At 36.8% G+C, this 20,977-nt stretch overlaps 1 protein-coding gene across 2 annotated transcripts in view; it reads left to right on the top strand.

The window, feature by feature from the left end:
• The window catches only part of PDE10A (phosphodiesterase 10A), a 195,208-nt gene that overhangs the window by 102,827 nt on the left and 71,404 nt on the right, over positions 1 to 20,977 (top strand). For both annotated transcript variants that reach the window (XM_075499111.1, XM_075499112.1), the window contains exon 3: positions 14,330 to 14,358. In XM_075499111.1, coding sequence (XP_075355226.1) covers positions 14,330 to 14,358 — 29 coding nt within the window. The remainder of the gene's footprint in view (positions 1 to 14,329; positions 14,359 to 20,977) is intronic.

Genomic DNA, 20,977 nt, shown 5'->3' with positions numbered 1-20,977 from the left:
TATTTAATTAAATGTTTTTCATTTGACATCTTTAATCTTCACAAATTTTCCTTTTAGTGGTTACACAAAGTGTATGTTGAGTTCCAAATAGTGGCATCCATATGGACAGGAAAAAAAATCACATAGCTCCATTTCATTTCATGAATTCTACTAGAAAAGTCTAGGTTTATGCAAAAGCAGAATGTATTTTTTTCAGAGAAAAGATATCTGGAATTCCTTATGGCCAACTGAAATGCCGCAGGAGAATACATGCTGAACAATGATGCTTTTCTTTGAGTTGATGATACAAAGGTCTTGTTGCTTTGCTCCTAAAACACATCTAAAGATGAAGTCTCTGTGACTTTGGCCAAAAAGATGTTGTATGCAAAGAATAGTTGTGTTAAAGAAATTGTCAGTACCTTTTCATACTGAACTCGTATTTGAAGAACCCTCCAATTTGTTTATAAATCCTCACCTTATTGAGTCCTTGTACAAATTCAGAATCTTACAAATTTTCCACTACTAGGTTTAGCATTTACTAGAAAAACTACTGCTCTGAAGATTAGAGTTTCAAAGTCATTGTGGCATAATACATGACAAACTGAGCTGCTCTGCCGGTAGAGAAGCAGGTAAGCTGTTTTCTAAGCTTATCCCACTCATGCTTTTTGTAAACATCCTTGGCTGAGTTCCCAGTAAAGACAGGAATATGAAGGAGTTTTATCTAGTGGTTTCTTTAAGGATTCCCTTATGTACTGAAACTGGAGCCCTTTGGGGTAGCAGAGGACAGATAAGAAATGGACAAAAAAGGGGAGTAGATACACTTAGACTAGAAAAAGGAGGAGTGGTTTGTATAATGTATTGCTGATGGCAGGCTGAGAGACTCATCCCTTTCAACTAATTAACACCTCATACATTCCAACAACTATGGAATATTTATTGTTGTTTTTCATATTCTTGCTGATTTTCATTTCCAGCTATTAGTAGATTGATCAGGTAGGATGCTAGAGAGCCTGGGTTTCTTTGGGCTTAAAGAAAACATAATTTCCAGAATATAACAAGTGGCAATTAAAGTAATAAGTACTATTTATATTAATATTAGCTGTTAACTTAAACAGACAACCTAGAGTTTCTAAAAGAATGCCTGCACGTATATACTTGTTTTAAGGTTATGGGAGATCCTTTTACATGGCAAATTAAAGGACACTATCGGTAAATGATATATGGAATAAGAAATAAGTCTAGTGACTGATAATATTTTACAGCAGAACTGAAGCATTTAATCAGGATTTTTTGCTTGTTTTGATAATTACAAAATGATGTTTACTAAAAGAAAACAGGATTCTGTCATTAAAATAATTATTTTTGAGTATTTGTTATGCTGTGTTTTCTTTGGATCAAATTATGTACAATATGGTTATGACTAGCATTGACCAGGTGATAGATTAAATTGAAAGATTATACTTCTTAATATTTAGACTCCAAACAGCCTCCCAGTATGTGGCCAATGTGAATGTGTCTTTGGGGACAGAACCCAGTCTGCACCACATAGCTGACTGTCAAGTCTTTCCAATGGGAAGCCAGCTATTATTTTGTACTTTCTACTGCACAGTAGGGTGCATCCACCCCTTTACAGCATTCAGCCATAGCTTTTTATTTTACGCTAATCTTTTGTATTAGATATTCACAAAACTAAATTTTCTCTAGCTGTGTAGGTCATATTTCTCCCAAGCCGAAGCTGAAACGTAATAGACTCATTTCATTCCTGAAGTGTCTTTGTAAAAATTGTAGTCTCTAGCTAGAATTTTTCTTGGAAATGGACACATTTTTACCCTGTCAGTGACATAGTAGGCATACCTTATCCAGTTTCATTGCCATACTACGGTAGGCAAGCAAACAAAAGTAGATTAGGGAGTAGTTTTGCATTCCTTCACTATACCTGGAACTGTAATAGAAAAAGAAAGCATTAAAGGTAATAATACAGCATAAATCAGTAATCGGAATCACAGGCATCTTTTCGAACGAAGTTAGAGAATCTGCCATTGTGCTGTCAAAGTGAGTTTCTCTCCATGCTTGTTTTCTTCTTGAGATTTGACTAACCAGTTCAAAACCAGGAAGCTAACAATAATTCTAAATCTTAATCCTCTCCCTCCTTTGACTGTTCCTAAAATCTTCTAATCTAAAGAGTCTATCCTAAATCATTTAAATGCAGGATGGACCAACAGAAGCTGCTCAGTGGTATGACTTAGCTGTGTTTGTCTTGAATGTTAAAGCAGTATTTCAAGATTTAAAGATAATTTGAAGTGTGACTTCTTACATAAGCCTTTCTCTGCGTGCTGTACAGATATCTAAAACATATTAAAACTTCTTTTCAGTAATGTGCTAGAGGAAACTAATAAATAGAAATGAATGTTCATGGAGATCATCATACTCTTTAAATGGAAGAACCCATTAGATCTCTGCAACTGCTACATTTCACTAAAGAGGATGTGTCTGTTTGTGTCTCCTGCCTGAAGATAGACATAATTGCATCTTTTTTTATTAAATATGAAACTATTACATATGACGGAACTTGTTATGCTAAAAAAAAAAATTAACAATCATCTTAGCAAAGACAACTTTAATGACTCCCTAAGAGTCTTCAGAATCTCAGCCTCTTTTAGTAGGCACCAACTAGCCTTCAATAGCCCAATCATTAAGAAACTAAGGTGCCAGTGAGTCCTGTCTGCTCAAGCAGTATTCGCTCAAGCCAGAACCTCTTGGTTCCCAGGAAATAACTCCTGTTATCGAGCTGAGCCTGCACTGCCTGCCCTCAGCTTCCATCCCTGGGTGTGTATATCCAGCCTTTCCCTTGCACTGGTCGTTGTGCTTATGTAATTGTAGATTATATCTACGGTTCAGTGAGTTACTGCAGCTGAAAACTGCCCCAAGGCAGTGGGGAGAGTGCAGAGGTGGCAGCTCAGGCTTTAATTGGTTTCTGCTGGTGTGGACCTGCACCTTCAATTCCTCTCTAGATAGGTTCGGCTCTTCAGGAAGAAACAGTTTCAAATATTCTAATCTGAGATTACATCAGTTGTAGTTGATTGAGTAATAGCTGCACACTGGCAAAACATTGGATAAGGTTTGAGTAATAGATCCATCAAAAGAAAAAAGAAGTGCTATGCAATTCTTTAAAATCTGGAAAAAATACACATTTTGAAATCATATACATCCCTCTTTGAATCATTTCCCATGTAGGTATCAAAGCGAGGACTTTCCAAGAACGATGTGTTAGACTGGATAAAATCTAACTGCTCAGAGTGGACACAGTGCTTAAAGGAGTTAAACCTTAACACAGATTGTACTAATAAAAATTGCAGAGAGAAGTGGTGTACATCTGAATAAATCAGCACATATGGGAACTGATATATATTAGTTTGGAGTGAAAGCTGAATTTTCAGTGTGTTATCTATCTCTTTTTATAGTGAGTCCATTTTGTCACATTTTAAAGGTGACAGGAATTTGCATCTTTTTCAAGTAAATTAGAATACTAACAGACCCCACTTTACTGAGTCGAGACATTGCTGTGGCTTGAAGAAAGACAATAGAAAGTAAGACAAGCAATTACAAATCATATGATTCCTAAGTGAACTCTGTGTAAGCTAATAATTCAAGATGGTGAAGAGAACAGCAGATAAACATCTCAGGTATCAAATAAGCCAGTCTGGCACAGCATTTAAAAGCACTGACACATGTGCTAGACACATTTGGCTGACCTTTTGTTTATTTTCTGGGAACATCACCTCAGAGAGTAAGGCTGAAATTTCTGTAGGGATTATTTCTAGAGTAATTTCATTGTTACTTATTGGATATCATAGTATGAATTTTACATATATGTTTCAAGAAAAGTAAATGTAGCAAAACTAACAGGCTTTTTCCCTCTCAGCTGTCTTAGAGACTAACTGGAAACCCTTTGTATAGAATTCATGCTCAGAATGCATGGAGTAACTTGGAAGTGACCCTGGAAAATAAATTACTGATTTATAGAGTTTTTCATGCATTTCTTGTGTGCTTTTGTTTCATTTGGCATTATTGTTTTTATATACTAACTCATAAATGTGGGTTTATAACTGTTACTTCTACTTTTATGCTATTTTGAATCCTGCAGCTTTATTTGCGATATTACTGTCTTTTTTTTGTATAGTTAGTGTTGTCTAATGAACTTATAAATACTTCATTCTACTAGAATTTTAATAATGCCATCTGTTCACTTGATAGAAAATGGCGAAGCACATTGAAGCAACTGCCTTTTTTTTCGACAGCTGTATTTTTAAAGCTTAAGATTTGAGTTTCCAGTTTTTTCTTTAACAGTGGCAGTGAACAATATTGCCAACAAAAGGATACGTTTTTGTGCAAATCTTACTTTGTGAATTACACGTATGATTTTCTTTAGAAGCAGTTTGATTTTTTGATCAGTAATAAACAGCATTATTTTTTCTTTTTAGTAGCACTTATTTTCTACCATGGCAGAAAGTAAAGTAATCCTAGAGAGGTCAGTAAAGTATATCACAGTTAGTAGCATCTGACGTCTTTGTCCAAGCTTCTTACTCGTCCTGGCATCTCTGTCCTTCTCTCCCTGCATCTCCTCTTTTTGAAACTGTTTTGAAGCTCTTTTCTTTGTCTCTTCTTTCCACTTTCAGTCTTGCTTTATTTAATTATGTTAATGCTTGTCTTTTGAACCACCAGCTTATTATGTAGTTATTAGGCTGTTCTCTTTGGTGTACTGTTTTGTAACTTAATCTCACTCCTGCAATTAGGTGCCAAAACAAGTGGCCTAATATTTAGAAATGGGCAAGTCCCCAGTAGCTCCTGAATGAATTAGTGCTGCTGGCCATTTATGGCTTGTGAAAATCAGATGGCCTTATATGTATGCCTATGTGGCTGTGAGACCCAAACGGATTAACTAATGCAGCTCTGGCGTTCCTTAACTAGGTAGATGCAGAATATAAAGAAAGCGTCTAAGGAGTAGTTGCGTCACGGGGTTGTTTTTCCAAATTCCTCTTCCAGGTATTTGTGTGGTGCTTGCTTATTTAAGAAACTTGTGTTGGTGTTGACAGAACTATATGGCAGGCTTGAGGAAGGAAGTTGGGAAGAATGATGCTGTAACCAACAAAATATGAGATTCCTCAATCATGACTGTTTCAAAACTACTTTGAAGGCATGGGGAGAAGGGACTTAGATTATTAATTACCCTTTTCATACTTGCAGGAATAGATTTCTTGCTTGGTTGCCTGCTCTCAGTGTGTGATCATTAGTAGTTCTCTTAGATTGACAATTTGGGAGATAGGCACAGCTCCTTATCCCAGCAGGTGGCAACTTCAGCCATGCTGAAGAGGTGCGGTTGGCTCTGGTTCCCTTTATTCCACCGATAGAAGTGGTACTTCCCTCTCTCTTACTGCTGTGTTAGATATAGTTTATTAGCTTCCCAGCTGATTTCTTTATGTATTTCCTGAGTTCTTATTAGTATTTCAATTAATTTACCATCTGCATTGGGTTTTGTTAGTTAAATAAAAAAGCACATGAAAGTAATTTTGTCTTGCATGAACACATCCAGTTCTTCATTCAATCTAAGCTTGTATATCTGTATTTGCAGTTTTCTTTTGGATGTTTCTACAAATTTTTTTTTCCCTTGTTCCTTGATATCTATCTGTCAGGTGGGCTGTGAGCAGAGAATTCCTTCTGAAACTGCCAGTGTAATCTGTTCTCTGTATGGGTGTGTGTCTGAGGCATGGTTGTCTTGCAGCCTCTAAAAATGGGATGCTTTCTGTCACCAAGTCTTTCTCACGTTCCTGACTGCAGAGGTACTGTGATTTACCTCCCTTGCTTATGGTTGAATGTTGTGGTCAGCTAGATCCTTACGATGGGGCAATCACCCATGCCTGATAGTACAGCCAGTCCTCTGTTTGAAGCCTGTGTCAAAGCTTCTGTACTTAAAGTTGGTATGCAGTAGATTTGTTGGCATAGTGGAGCGTGAGGATGTGCTGGTAGGTATGTTCAGAAATGAGAACATCCATCAGTCCACTGAGGACTGGGTTCTGCCTGTTGGTTTTTGTGGAATCTCTTAGAGAACCACTGTGGATAAAAGGACTAATGATCTGGATGCTGATGTGCCAAGGTATTTAATGACCATAACTCCTGATGTATGTGGACTGTTAGGTGCCATGACTTTGCAGTGTGTTCCGTTGCTGAAGTGTCTGATGTTGGCTGTCACAGCGTGTCCTAGAGGCTTGCACAAGACCAACTGGAGGTCTAGAAACAGAGTTTCATTTGGAACATTCTTGTTTTCAGCCAGGAACTGGTATGTGTCACATTTTTTATGTTGCTTTTTAGTAAGCTCACTGTCCAATATTATAACCTTCATCAATTATTTCACGCATTAAATCAGAGATTCATTACATAGTGCAGAGCCTTAAGATGATGCTATAAGGTCACAAGTGGCTGAGTCCCCACAACTTAGTGAATTATCATTCTCAGTTGAGCTGTGGTAAATCATCATGCTTACTCAGAGTTGGGGTATTTAACTTCCTTTCATTTCAAGGAACTGGGGGCCTGACTTGTTTAGAGATTTTTGGAAATCCTAGTGCACATATTGCTGCCTGAAAACTTTTCTAAGTCTGGCCTAGTATCTTTAATACTGTACTTGCTACTAGGGAGAGTTAGAATTTTGCATTTGTTAAAATGCCAATATAAGAATACTGAACTCCACAACATGTCTTGGATTTTTTTTTGTTCTTGTACAGCAGCCAAAAAGATAAATTTTGGGTTTGTTTTTTTTTTTTTTCATTTTTTCTTGTATAATTCCTGTGGATTATAATTATCTGTCATTATAAATCTTTTTATAGTAAAACTGTCTAGTTTAGAAATTCAGATGGTACTGTCATTATCTTTCATAGAGAGCTGTCTGTAATTTTGTAGTTACATATTCTGTTCCTTTACACTCACTGAAGTTATAATTATTTTTTTTCTAACAGTCTTCTCCTTGCAAGCAAAATGTTTCATTCATGGTGGTGGTACTGATAAGTAAATAGTTCAGTCTTCTCTTGCTTTTAATCTGTTTATCATGTTAGTGTAATATGTCATTTTTCAAAGACTCCAAAGTCCCGAATTATCTGCACATCATTATTCTGTAACACTCAAAACACAGTCACTGAGAGCTTGATTATGATTACAAACAAATCAGCTGAAATATCCTAAAAGCAAAAAAGCTTAATTTGTAAATTTTATTCTGTCACTTTTTCTTCTTCAGTATTATCCAGATTAATTTGGACATTTTCTCAGTTTCTCAGTTTTCAATCTCCAGGGTAAAATAAATAAAATACATCTCTAATACAAATGTACGTATGTTGTAGTTACAGTAGGGTTTCTTCAGAGGGATTGAAATGATTCCCCTGACGTAAATATGTTTCACACCGGATCACTACACCCTCCCATGTGGTAACCTATCATCTCAAGCTCTAATGATCCCTTACCCTTGTTGACGTTAGCAAACTTTTCCTCTGGGGCATTTTCTTTTGTTTCTTTTGTCATCTGGTCTAAAGAGATGAAAACTGCTCAGTCTTGATTTTTCTGCAGATGTTGAGGATTTTACTGCAAAGTTGAGTAACGTGACATTTGTTTTCAATGTAGTCAGAGACACAGAAACAAGAAAATCAGGCAGGCTGCAAAACTTCTTTCTCTACTTTAGATTCCCTGTAGCAGATAAACACTGGAATCTGAAAATTTTAAACAACTTCATAAGAGTGTGATAGCTTACAATTTTATTACATGGACATGTTTTTCCCTAAAAAATTCCTATATGTTTCTAAACAGAAAGAGGTGAGAATACCGTAAACAAAAAGGTAGGGATGAGAACAAAATAGAAAGAATTAAAGGGAAAAAGTGTAGTAAAAACGTTGGTATCTGATGCTCTTTTTCCCCAAGGTAAGTGTAAGATTACATTTTTCCCAACAAGTGTAAGATTATGATATTCTCTTGCTGTCACTGAGCCATATGCAGTATTTCCTGCTCCAGAAGCTGAGAACCTGCTGAAATTTCTTGTGCCAACAATCCTTTGAAGCCTCACTCCATGCCAGGGGTGGAACTTCATGGCACTGAGCTGTGTGCACTCTGTGATCCCATCCCTTGCCTCTTAGGGCCGAGAGTGGAGGATGGGCTGTATACAGATGTTGGGGAAGGAGGAGGAAGTGCCATTCCTTAAAATCCTCCAGACAGCTTATCAGTCAGGAAGAGGTATTCATGGACTAGGAATGAACAAGCCAAACCCAAGAGGCCCAGCAGGGTCCAAAGAGTATGCATAATAATACATGTTTTTAAAATATCCAAATGTCTTGCAATGGACAAGATCCAATGTGGCTTTCTCAGGTTGTTGGAGCTTTGTAGGACCTGCTTCAAGTAGCGTTCTCTTCTAATAATCTCCTTCGGCCCAGGATCACTATACATAACAGGAATGCTGTGACATTTAATACATAAAAGCATTTCTGGTTTCCAATGCATGCTGTAGCAGTTCTATTGATTTCAATGGAATTGCTTAAGGTATATGTCTGAGTAGTATTTGAGCCAACAGCGATGTAATTTTTTCCTTCTCATTGAAAACACCTGCTGAACACAATAAAACTTCAACCTTTGTGCAGTATATTTGAAACACATTCAAAAGTGAAGGAACAGCTCTATTCAGTAGTGAGAGAACAGCTTAGTAGTGTTAATGCTGTTTCTGAAATACATCAATTGCAGTAAACTTTAACGATACCTTATACTTGGCAACCAGCAGGATTCCTGGACCAAAAAATAGGAGAAAATCAAGTTCAATTTAACAAGAGTGATACTGAAATTGTATTACTACTGAATGAGAGACTTCCTTCACCAAACATGTTTGCAAGACCTGTAATCAATTTTAAAGAAAGCTACCTACAACAGCTAGTGCAGTGAAAGCCAAATAGAATTGAGTATCAGGCAAGAAAAGTGGTAGATATAGGCAAAAAGGTGTAGCTGTAAACTGGTAAGTATGAAAAAAATTATAAGTTGTTATACATGCTCTTCAGCCCATTGTCTAGTGGCTGTATTCCGGTAATAAACAATGAGGATTGCACCTCGTTGACTGATAAGATAGATGAGCTAACCAATTTAACACTCTCTTCATTCAGCAGTTGTGCTGAATAGGATATGAAGTCGTAGGCTAATTACCATAAAATACAGTTGTAGACTTTCTTGGTGAAGTACATTGACTGCTGGATACTGTTAAGTTTCTTCCTGGTGGTCAGAGACCAGGTTCCAACGTGATTTTTGCTGAGGTGTATTCAACTGGAGAGACTTTTACAGAATTTTATGAAACTTTTAGCTGATGTGGGGAAGACATCATTCCACAAGTTCAGAGGCATATCCATCATCCTGCTATTTAAACAGAAGTGAGAAGGTAAGTCTATGTTAATTATAAAGCAATTTTCTTGATCATAATGTTGTGAAAATACCCTGTTTAGATTAGCCTAAATTGTCACATCAAGTATACAGTTGAGAATTTGTTGTCCATGGATATGGAAAATGTGGAGCTGCTATCACTATGCTTTGTACTGCTAAGCAATTTCAGAAGCAAAAGCAAAATCTGGATCTTCTGTATGCCTTTCTGTTCTCACAAGGGCTGGTGATACTTTCAGAGCGTCCCTTTTGGAAATTTTCTGGCCAGAATAGGTTGTCTGGCAAAATTGCTCCAAATGTTTCATCAGTTTTGTGAGGGCTAAAACCACAGAAAACAACGGGCTTCCAAACATTTAGGTGTCTCTAATAAAGTCAAATGCACTGTCTCCTGGCTCCCATTTTGTGTAGTGCCCTGTTTGCTTACATGCAAAGGAGCGTATAAAAATTTTAGGACACCTGGCAGACAATATGTTTCTCTGCTTACCATCTGCAATGAAGTCTTGGTTCAGGACTTACTTTTTTTCTGATCCCTGTTACTGTGTTGTTTAAGAAGAGGAAGAACTGAGCATCCTTTTTCAGGAACTTTTAAAAATGTGGATCTTACTGTTGATGTAAAAAAGCTAGAGTTCATGTTTTGTCCTGCTTCAAGGAAAGAAACGTAGTGTGCCACCAGGGATCAATACTAATGAATATTCCCTTTCAATGTCTAAGTCTATGTCTAAACAAACTGTCTAAGTTAGTTTTCTATGAAGTAACATTACAAGTGCTTCTGAATTGTGAAATAAATCCAGACAGTTGAAAGTCCGGAGAGCTGTTCAGGGGTTCCCAGTGAGATTGTGCATTAAGAAGCAAGAACATTTTTGAATGATGGCTTTAGCATTTCTTTAGCATTTTGTGTGATAGTTGTCACTTTAGGAAACTCACCCTCAGCTAAGGTGTCTTTGAAAGATCTTACAAATTCAGTGGAGGTATTAGCTGCCAGATGCAAGGTGTCTAAAATAAGGATGCAGAGTGTGTCAAACAAGGATGCAAACTGCAATTAAAATAGACTGACCAATTAGTTTGACTGATGCCATTCTACCACAGAAATAAATTAAACCTGATAAACTTTGTTTCATGGTGGTGAGATCAGTCTTTAACCAATCTACACTTACTGATGTGGTATTTCTACTGACGTGTGGGTGTACGACACTCCTCAAGGGGAAAAAAAGCAACAAAGATACTTATGCTGGTCTAATTGTATTCTGAACAATTTGTGTCTTGTTAGCTGAAGGAAAAGGAGCCTAAAGCAAATTTTGAAAAGAAAAATTATTAGGTCAATCTGACATCTGCTGTGTGGGAAAACATTCCTTGGGAAAATGTAACTGTACAGCTATCTGGGATCTCAGAAACAGAATTAATCCTAAGCATTTGTTTGCTGTCATCAACAATGGTGGAGCAGCACTAGTATTTAACTACACAGAACAAAGAACAGCATAAGACCAGGGAGAAAGTGCAATATTGTTTTTCTGAAAGAGTTCCTGTGATAAAACTAACTGGGCATTAGAATTATTGCTTCCTTGATAAATGCGTCAGAATATCATGCCTGAGATGTTGAAAGCTTGCTTTGCATTGAAGTTGTCTTTGTGACTGCTGTGGCTTAGCATCTTGCAATTGTCAGAAAATCATTCAGCTTTGGTTTCTTTTTTTTTTTTTAAAAAAAAAAGCATGCGTAGAAACACAAGTATGAAATGAGATTTTTTAGAAACACAAGTATAAAATGAGATTATTTTTTTTTTAATGTGCAAAATAAAATCTGATTTTTTTCTATTAAATGAACTATTACACAATTTAACACCCTTTCACACACCCTCAAAAAAAGAGAACCCCAAACCAAACTAAGCCTGGCCTCGTGTATATTGTGCCAAATACCAAACCTGGCCTCATTTATACTGTGCCAAATGCCAAACCTTCTGTGGTGTTTTGGGGTTTTTTTCTGTCTGTTCCCTTTCTTGTTTTCTGCTTCTTCCTATCTTGCTTGTCTTGGTTTAGTATGGAAGCTTTCCCAGATGGATGTTGTCTTTAATTACCATACCAATTGTTATGCATATCTGTAGTGTGCTGTGCGGTTGTTAATTAGAATTGTACAGGTAGTAAAGCTGCGGTATTAAAGTCTGTTAAATTGTAATTTTGCTCTTAAAATGCAAATCTTATCACGGAACTCTTCTCATTCTTCCATTCCTCCTCCTGATGTCACTAACCTCTGAAGAGAGCTTTTAAAATAGTAATGTTTGCAAAGTTGTCAAGATAAAACCAAGTGTAACTTTATTCTTGTGGTCTGGGATAGTTACCTGGTTTTGAAAGTTTAGAAAGTGAACCATTTTCTGCGTATTTAGTGGGCTGAACTAGCCCACTGTGGGGTGGAAGAACATTATTGCTGGTGCAAGGGTTTTGGTCTGCAAATGGTGTATGGAGGTGGGGGAGCCCTTGAAATTTAGTTCTCTTCCCCACAGTTTCCTGTTTTTCCAGTTGTGGTATCAATGCGTGTTTATGCTAAAATTAACAAGACATTAACAAAATGGTGTTTATAGCATCAGCTAAACCAGGGTCTTCTGCTAGATTACTGATGCGTGCCTAGTGCTTCTGGAGGACAAAATTACCTCTTGCTCGGGGCGTGTGTTCTTCTGAGCTGCTCCCATTGCACTGCTGCTGACTACCTACCTCCCTGTGCATCGGGCCACATTGAGAACCATGGTGTTAAAAATGCAGCTTGCAACAGCCTCGACTGAGCAGTACAGCCAAGTTAATGTATGCGTGTATAGTGATTTCTTTTCAAAAGTTCATCACTTTATTTTTGAAACTGTTAAGAGCAATTTTGGCATATTCAGAGTGCCAAAACTAAATCATACATGTTTCTTGTACTACTCTGTGTTAATAAGTATGCCAGGTGTCACAAAAAATTAATGTGACCCTCCTAAATTCTGTGAATGGCAATACTACCAACAAATGGGATTGAGAGGGTGACACTTATTCACGTATCATAGTTGATTGTATTTGATGTCTAAAGAAAAAGTGAACTCCAACTGAAAAGTTTCTAGCGGCTGGAGCATTTGTGTGATCTCTTTCACAAACACTTGCTTTCTCCCAGGGTGTTTATTTCCCTCAGTGCAGACACTAATAAGACACTTTCCCCTATCTGGCTGTTTTCCCATGCAATACGCCATAATAAATGAGGACCTTTATATTCAAGCACAAAATCAGTCATTACTCGGTTTTCTGTCGTTCGCATTTGTTGCTCACTGTCAGAAGTCAGGTGGTAGGGGAGATGGATTTTGAGTCTAGCTTTGGCTGTTCTTGTAACTGGTATATAGATTCGTCTGGTCAAGGAAGGTAACATCACTGAACGTTGCAGAGCTTGTGTTACACGTTGCATTGCAAACAACAGAACTACGTTAAATAGCTCAATTAAGTTTATGTCCGTGTTCTGCGTGTGTAAATTACTGGTATATCATTTGATTGGGGGTAAGAGAAGACTAATATTCACTCATAGTTGTGAAATACATTATTTTACTTGGTATCATTCAGTTTTGAGGAGAAATCTGTATGATTATAGAGAGTTCTTTTATTGGAAATCAGGTCTTGAATCTGTTTTCTAGAAAATGTTTTTTTCTAAGCTTTTCTAGTTTAAAAGTTCATCTTAAATGGCAAGATATGAAGAGCCTTTGCTGGTGATAACACTGAAATACTTGTAAATGTGCCCTTCTCAAGGGACACCTGGAGATCCCTCCTTCACCTGGGGATGATTTTGGAGAAAATGTAGTGTATCTGCTGTTAAACATCCTAGGTGATACCATGTCTATATCTGACAGAGATACCTGAAAATTCACTCAATAGAGATATTTCAAAATATGTGTAAATTAAAGGCTACAAAAATAAACATATGATCTTTCTCTGTGAGATTAAATCTATTTGGTGACTTAAAATTAATTTCAAAAGCATAGTAGTTTGATTTGTAGTATCAAATAAAACTTTTGTAGTTACAAATAGTTCCCTTCATGTTTTCAGAAACAGCTAACCAACTGGAGGTTTGTAAGGGTGTGTTTAAGCTGCTTTTGGTGTGGTTGAACTGGGAGTTGGAAACTCTTCCTGTGGCAGATGCATTCTTGCTGTATAACTGCTTTCCCTTTATTTTCAGAAATACTACTCAATGTTTTAGCTAGTATTCTGGTATTGTACCTGTGTTTATTTTTACGTATTTAAATTACAGAAAACGCATGAGAGTCTGCTTGCATTTAAAAGGACAAAACATTATAGTGTGTGTGTATGTATAGATATATACAAAAATATAAGACCTTGTAATCTATTCTATTCTATTCTATACACTAATATAAAACCTTGTAATCTATTCTATTCTTATGGTCGCAAGGCTTTTTTTCCACATCCAAAGAAGTCAACAGGAATAGCATCTTTGATCTTCAGAACAGAAAGTCTAAGTCGACTCACTAACTTGCTTGTATATGTAGGACACTGTCGGAATACATTTGGTAGCAAAGGGCCTTTACTTCTCAGACTGTGCAATACTAACAAGTGCCTTACTGAACTGGAATATCAATGTAGGGGAATGATATAGGACTTCCTGGTTTGGGTGGCCTGTGAATTGGCTTATGAAATGTAGGAAATTTTGTATTCTTCTTAAGTCAGGACAGAATTCATGAATACTTTATCCTAATTTTGATTCATTTTTAGACTTAGAAGTATAAAAGATTGTAAATGCACACCAGTCTCAGGATATTTCAATTACTTTATTGAACCATGTTAGAAAACTTCTGTACAAAGGTGCAGAAATTGTTTCAAGTGAGGTATCTTCTTGTTCATTCAGTCTAGAAACTTCCCTGAGTGCCTAATTGTTTGTTTTGTTTCCTCTTAGATGAATCGACTCCTAAAGAAGTCAGCAGGGTAAGTGCTACTCTCTATCCCCTCTAAAAAGAAGTGTAGTCTCTGAGGCCAACTGGTCACTTGAGATGATTTTTGTGCAGTCTCTGATCAAGATTTGACTGTATTCCCTGGACATAGTGGATCTCCAGAGAAAAAAAATTGGTGTACTGACTGACTAGAGAACAGTTAATAAGGAAAAGAAATATTAAGAATACTTGATTGGCGGTAAATAAATTAAAGGGTATTTTGCATTAACAAATTTAGAGTTCTCACAGTGCTATTTTTGTGATCCAGTTTTAAAAAGGTACTTCACAGAAACCAGGAAAATCATGGGATTTAGAGCTTAGGCATAACAGCAGAGTATTTAATCAGTGTTACTTCCTCCAGAGATGGCAAGCATAAGAGGAAAAAAGGGAAGGAATATGCCCTATCTAATAACTCCCTTTCAGATGTGCTGTGGTACAGATGAGCTAAATTCTTTACTTTGACATATTTTGCAGGGTACTGTAAGAAAACTAATGTCAAATCTCAAAAAACATATTCAGGAATAAATTCCTAACTCTAGCCTTACGTCTGATTGACACTGTGTCCTGCAGAATGTCAGTCCATGGTTGAGGACTAGTTAGGGGGACCTGTTAGAAACTAGTGCCTTTGCTGGGAATGACAGAAGATCAGTACAGGACAATCTGTTGCCCTCAGATGTGTCCAGTTAGCCTGAAGCACCCGAATGTTATTTCATATAAGATGAGGGAGCCACTTACAGCTTTCTGAGGTGGAATCATAGTCCTGTTTTGCTCCTCTTCTTGAATGTCTTGCATAAGCTATTTCATGTTCCCAGGAGAAACACAGTAGTGTCAGACATATTAAAAACAAGGCTGATTGAAAGACTGCAAAAGCCAGCTGGGTGGTCTTGCTCTCAGTAGAAGTCCTTTGAAAAATACTAGGGTATGGAAGGAGTGGAAACAGGCTGGTAGTGGAAACCTCAGTTTGGTAACCCTGAGAGCGGAGGGCTGGCATAAGGGGGAACTGAAGTTCACCTCTTACGAGACTACAAAAAAGAGATTAAATGATGTCTAAAATGAGTTTATTCAAGCAGAAGTTCTCCATATACGTGATGTGCTATGGATGTATAAGGGTGTTGAGAATTTAGGTGAAAATTAATGTTTTAGTAATTCATTGATTTATAACATGTTTTTTGGTCACCCCTTGGTATTCAACAGTATTGGCAGTTGAGTAAATACCCATCAGTGCAACCAAAGATTATTGTTGTTAGTATATCTGTATATATTTTTTTGATTTCAAAATAATTAAAGATCTGCCTAAAAATCTCAGAAGCCATAATTATTTCTGTGGAAGAAAGTTCCTTTTAATTGTCTTAATTTGGTAAATAGATTCACATTTTACCTAAAATTCTGTAAAATGGAGTTACAAAACATGTCTAGGTTACCACATTTGAGCTATTTAAGGCAAAAAAAGCAAGCTCTGGAACCCTGAAAGCTCCGGAGTCTGCCCTGCCAGTCACCCCCTCTGTCTCTGACACACTGGTCCCAGCCATCTCAGCCCCCAAAGTCATATATAGTGACTCAGAGTTTTCCTGAAGATGGATGGGCTGTTACTTCAAGTCCTGGAGTCAGTGGGGCACAGATGATACTTCAGATGTTCTTAAGTAAACGTTTTCTCCCTTGTTTTATTTTAGCTATCAATTGTACACTTGGTGTATATACCGTGTTACACTACTATTTTTTTTTTTAAAGTACAGTACTTGAGGGTACTCAGTAATGCACCATACTACAAATGAACATGTTTGCTAGTTTATAGTATTTTTAAATAATGCCATATATAATAGTATAAACCATTGTAATACATCCTCTTTCTTCAGCAGCAGCTCAAACAGATGTCAGTTTAATTAAAATCTGAACATAAATTAGAATTTAAATTAGGAAAGTTCTGTACGTGAATAATGTTTTTCAGACAAAAAGACATGTTCATGCTGACTGAAGAATTATGAATTTTAAAGTCATTAAATGTTACATTTTTAATTCCTGAAAATGTCTGCAAAAAGAAGCTAATATCAAAGGGAAGCAAAAATAAAGGTTAGTGAAAGGAAATTTATTGCAGAATTAAATCACTAACTGGTTTAAAATATTATATTAGTTAGGAACCAAGGTAGAAATATGCTGAAAAAATGTGGTTTTCATTGCTGGATTTTTTTTCCCCCGTCTTTCAATGTTGGGAAGAGTGAAAACATTAAAACATTCATAGTCATATGCTGTGACATCAGTTGCTCCTTTTCTGTTGTGCTTACACAGGACAACAGAATTAAATTGGAGGAGGATATTTTTTGTTAAATTTATTTAAGCCCTTTCTCCCCCAAAAAAGCCTCACCTTTTTTCTTTATAAACATACAAGTTTATAGGATTGTTCTAGGGGCTCTAAATACTGAACCTGTCATTCATTTGCCTTTTTTCTTTTTATCAACAAAATGCAGTGGGATGAATGGTGTCCAGATTTTTGAAAAAAATCTTTTACTTCTTGAATTATTGGAAGGAAATTTCAGTATTTTCAAGGGTTTGTATTGCAGTTTCACACTTTGAAAATTGTGGAAGTTCTGAAAAATGCTGTTGTATAGGAACTGCATTTTTAATCTTTTGCCATTTTAAGCAGCTTAGTAGAAAAATGAAAATAAAGTAGCCATCTTGGCTATTAGCATTACATTGCATGTTTTTGAAACAAGGAGAGAGTAGGAGAAAAACCTTCTACATATTTTAAATTTTGAAATTTGTAGAATAGACAAGAAGCTTTTCAAAATTTATTGTCTTTAAATCTGGTCTACTAATGGCAATTTCATCAATGTTTTGGTGTTCAGAAGTTATATGTAAAGATATCCTAGGTTGGCCTGACAGAGCAGCTCACGGTGGGGAGGGGGGTGTGGGGAAGACTTCCCGATTCCTGTAGACTGCTTTTGGCATAAGAACAACTCTGGTTACAAAATATCTCATGAGCATTTGTGACCAAACAGTGAACCTGTGAACTTTTTTCTGCATACTAGATTCCAGTATTTATGAAATATATGTAACTGGGGACAGAATCTCCTTTTCACATGATGTAGCATTGGGAACATCCTTGGAAATGCTGAGTTTCTTCTGCTTACTTATTGTGCAGATGTGTGTTGGCTGATCCCATCCATCCTAGCTACAGAAGTGGTTTTCTGGGCAGAGGGATTTCAGAAAGAAAACCAACTATTGAACTATTTTGATGAAGAAAACTTGAGCTGAATTTTATACTTTGTTTTGCTGTTTTATCCGCAAAAGAAACGAAAATGGAGGAGTGTGAGTTTGAGCACAAAGTGCATATGTATTCATGTATATCTAGACTAAAGATACGTTTCTTTGACAGTATTAGTGAAAACAGCGTGCATTGGAGATACTTTATTCTTTTCAGTTGGCAAAAATAACTCCATTCCTACGTGAACTATAGCCAGGATTTTGTTCTACGTGCCGCTAAGTTTCCCGTGATCACTGTGTGCTCTTTTGTACCTCAGATTCTGAAGTTTAAACAAAAATACTTAATGTTCCTGATACGATCACAGTGAAATTAGCTGTTGTTCATTTTGCTTAATGACTTTCCATGCCATGTTTACTTCAACAATACTTCCAGTGAAGCTGCATTTTGGCAAGTACCTTTGCTTTGTAAACTCCAGTGATGCCAACAGCAATTCACTTTGCAGAAGTTTACCATATAAACACCAGAAAATTATTACCTAGCAAGTGACTAGCTCATTTACAGTACTTTATTCTTGGCAACAGGAATAATACTTTAATCCTCTCCTTTCCCCTTTTTGGACTTGGAGCTTTTGGCAGCTGCCTTGGCACCAGCTAGCACCCAGCACAGTATGTCACTGACAGTTACAGAATTAGCAAGTGTGTTTTCAGTAAATAGTTGCAGTAATTGCATGTATCTTCACCATGCAACTGATAATAAAAGCTTGGGCTTTTTATGACATATTGGCAAAGCAAGCTTATTCTTTGTAGTATTTCCTTATTAAAGATGGGATTTAAATGCTTTTGCCCGGTCCCAGAACTGAAGACTGCAACGAATTAATCAAAAAGTTACGGCAACTAGAACAAACAGATATTCAGCCTCTAGAAGTGATGCAAATGGCATTGCATCCATTGTCACGAGAAGAAGATGCTTGTGTAAGCTGATTTCTTTATAAAGAAAATCTTGTGGATACTGAGGATAAGCAACAGTGGTAGGAAAATGAAGTTTATTTTCAATTTTGTACGTGATGTCTTTAGAGTGCTTGCAAGTCAAGTATTAGGTAATGTGATTTTTTAAAAAGCTTTTTAAAAAGAGGAGCAGTATTCAGCCTTGTCAAGTTAAAATGAAGCTCATTATGCTGTTTTATTATATAATCTGGAGAGGTGATATAATTGAGATATTCATGCAGTTTTATGAGCCTTTACAGTTAATAACAGCTTATATGGTTACTTCTATATAATCATAATGTTCTTTTTTCGTAAGCCAAGCCTTTGCTTTTTATTATGTATTTTTCCTCTTACTAGTGAAGCAATTTATTTCAGTGTTACCATTTGATAACAGGGAAGGAGCTGATGGAAAGATTAGAATTGCATGCCAGTGAACGGGGGCTATTTGGCAAGGAGCTTCTCCTAGGGAAGGTGTTTACCACCTCTCCAAGACTTGGAAATCACCTGCGTAAACAGGCTGGGAAATGCGTGCCTTCAAAATTAGTGAACCCCTTCTGTGCAGAGTGAGAGCTGGTTTGCATCTTTTGACATAATAGGGCCCATCCTGCCAAATGTCATCTCATATTTTCCCTTCTTTGCTTTTGTCGTGAATAGTGTTTGATGTGTGAACAATTCATAAATACCTGTGCACAGTGCCACAATGCTAAACTTTATTTACCGAGCAAGTTCTAACCCATGTCCTCTCCAGTCAAAACAAGAAGAATAGACGTCAGACAAATACGTGTAGAAGCAGTTTTCTCTGAGGCTATGTACCAGTATTAAAATTAATCACCTCAGCTAAGTCTGCTCTTTATAGCTTCTTGCTTTCCAGTGTCCAAGTTTAAACAAAACTGGTTACTCCAGCCAACCCCGGTTACCTCTTCTGACATTTTGGAGCAGAGAGATTTTTCTGAGCTTCCTCTCCAAGCTCATTGCTCCTCTGAAAGCCAGCTCTGCACTGTAAGCTTGCTTACCACGTTCTCTCTACTTTTATTTTTCAGTCTGAGGATTTGACATCCTTCGGCTCAGCATTTCCACCTTGAAGCAAGCAAGCAGTTTTAGTCCCTTTCTGTAGTTTGGGGTTTTTTTTTGGGGGGTGGGTGGGGTGTGGGTGGTTGCTTTTTTTTTGGAATTAAGTCCAGACCTGTATTTTTGGTTCTTCACATGTGCAGTTTAGATGTGTTTTCACTGTTATTAGGACACAGTTATCTCTTAGTTATCTGTGCCCAAAAATGAGAAAGAGCAGTTTCTATGCAAGATGTGAACTAGCCATCAGTGCAACTAAACAATGCAGAATATCGCAGCCAGTGAAAGTACCAGGCCTACAGAAGGTAGCAGTACACGTAAACATACATATCAAACATGTACACAACCTAACTTATATACACATAAAAACGACCTAAATAAAAGTTTGTGTCCTTTTCCCAATTTTATTAGTAGGTTTCATTAAATATGTTAGCTTTTTTTCTACAAGCATTTCTTTCTTTATACCCATGGGTCATCAGAAATGCAGTAACATTACTATAACTAAAATACAATAATGTCTTGCATTTAAAGAAGTAGGTGACTATTGTGATACTTACAGGTCTGGCCTTTTTTGTTTTTAAATTAGTCGTCTGAATACTCATTACGGTGAAGTGTGCTGACACATGGAATGAATATTCTAGGTACTTTTAAACAAGACGTCTCTTACAAGGCTGCCTTTGCCTGCAAGGGCTGGATTTAGTGGTAACTGGTAACATAGTTACCAATATGTTCCTCTCCAGTTATGCATTCCTTGGGGGGGGGGGGGGGGGGGGGAAGGAAAGAGGCAAGAATGTACTTCCGTTTAAAAATCTGCTTATTACGTGGACAAATAAAGATCCCCAAGTTGCTAAAGGAAATATAGTATTTCTTTAAAAAAGATACAGTAATTGAGTATTGATGATCTTCCCAAAAGATAAGTTATGGAGGCAACCGGAAAATTATATAGAGTGAGTATCTTAAATCAGGGTGGTAACTGCAGATCTGGGGTTTTTTGTAATGCTACCTGAAAGGAAGGGAAAGCTGATCTGTTTCAACAAAAGGCATCAAACAATTTAGTTTGCTTATTTATTTCTGTGACTGCAATGCTCGTTTTTAAGAAGTACAAAAGTGTTGCTGTTGGGAATTCTTTTTTTTATAAAGCATGTATCAATGGCATTGAGAACTTAAATATGTAAGACCAGTCTTTTTATACTTCTGGTCCTGTATGAGCACACCTAGCATGAAATAGTTTAGATTGACATCTCAATCAAATGTCAAGCAAATGTTCAGACCATTAAGACTGCAAACAAATGCACTTTTTTTTTTTTATTTGAAGGTTTTTAAGTTCATCTTTAAATTCATTCCCTGATGACTCTTGTTGCCAAGAC

This window comes from Mycteria americana, chromosome 3, assembly GCF_035582795.1.
Source record: "Mycteria americana isolate JAX WOST 10 ecotype Jacksonville Zoo and Gardens chromosome 3, USCA_MyAme_1.0, whole genome shotgun sequence".
NCBI classification, from domain to species: domain Eukaryota; kingdom Metazoa; phylum Chordata; class Aves; order Ciconiiformes; family Ciconiidae; genus Mycteria; species Mycteria americana.
Note: the sequence above shows the minus strand (reverse complement) of the source record. Positions and strands in the feature narration are given on the sequence as shown.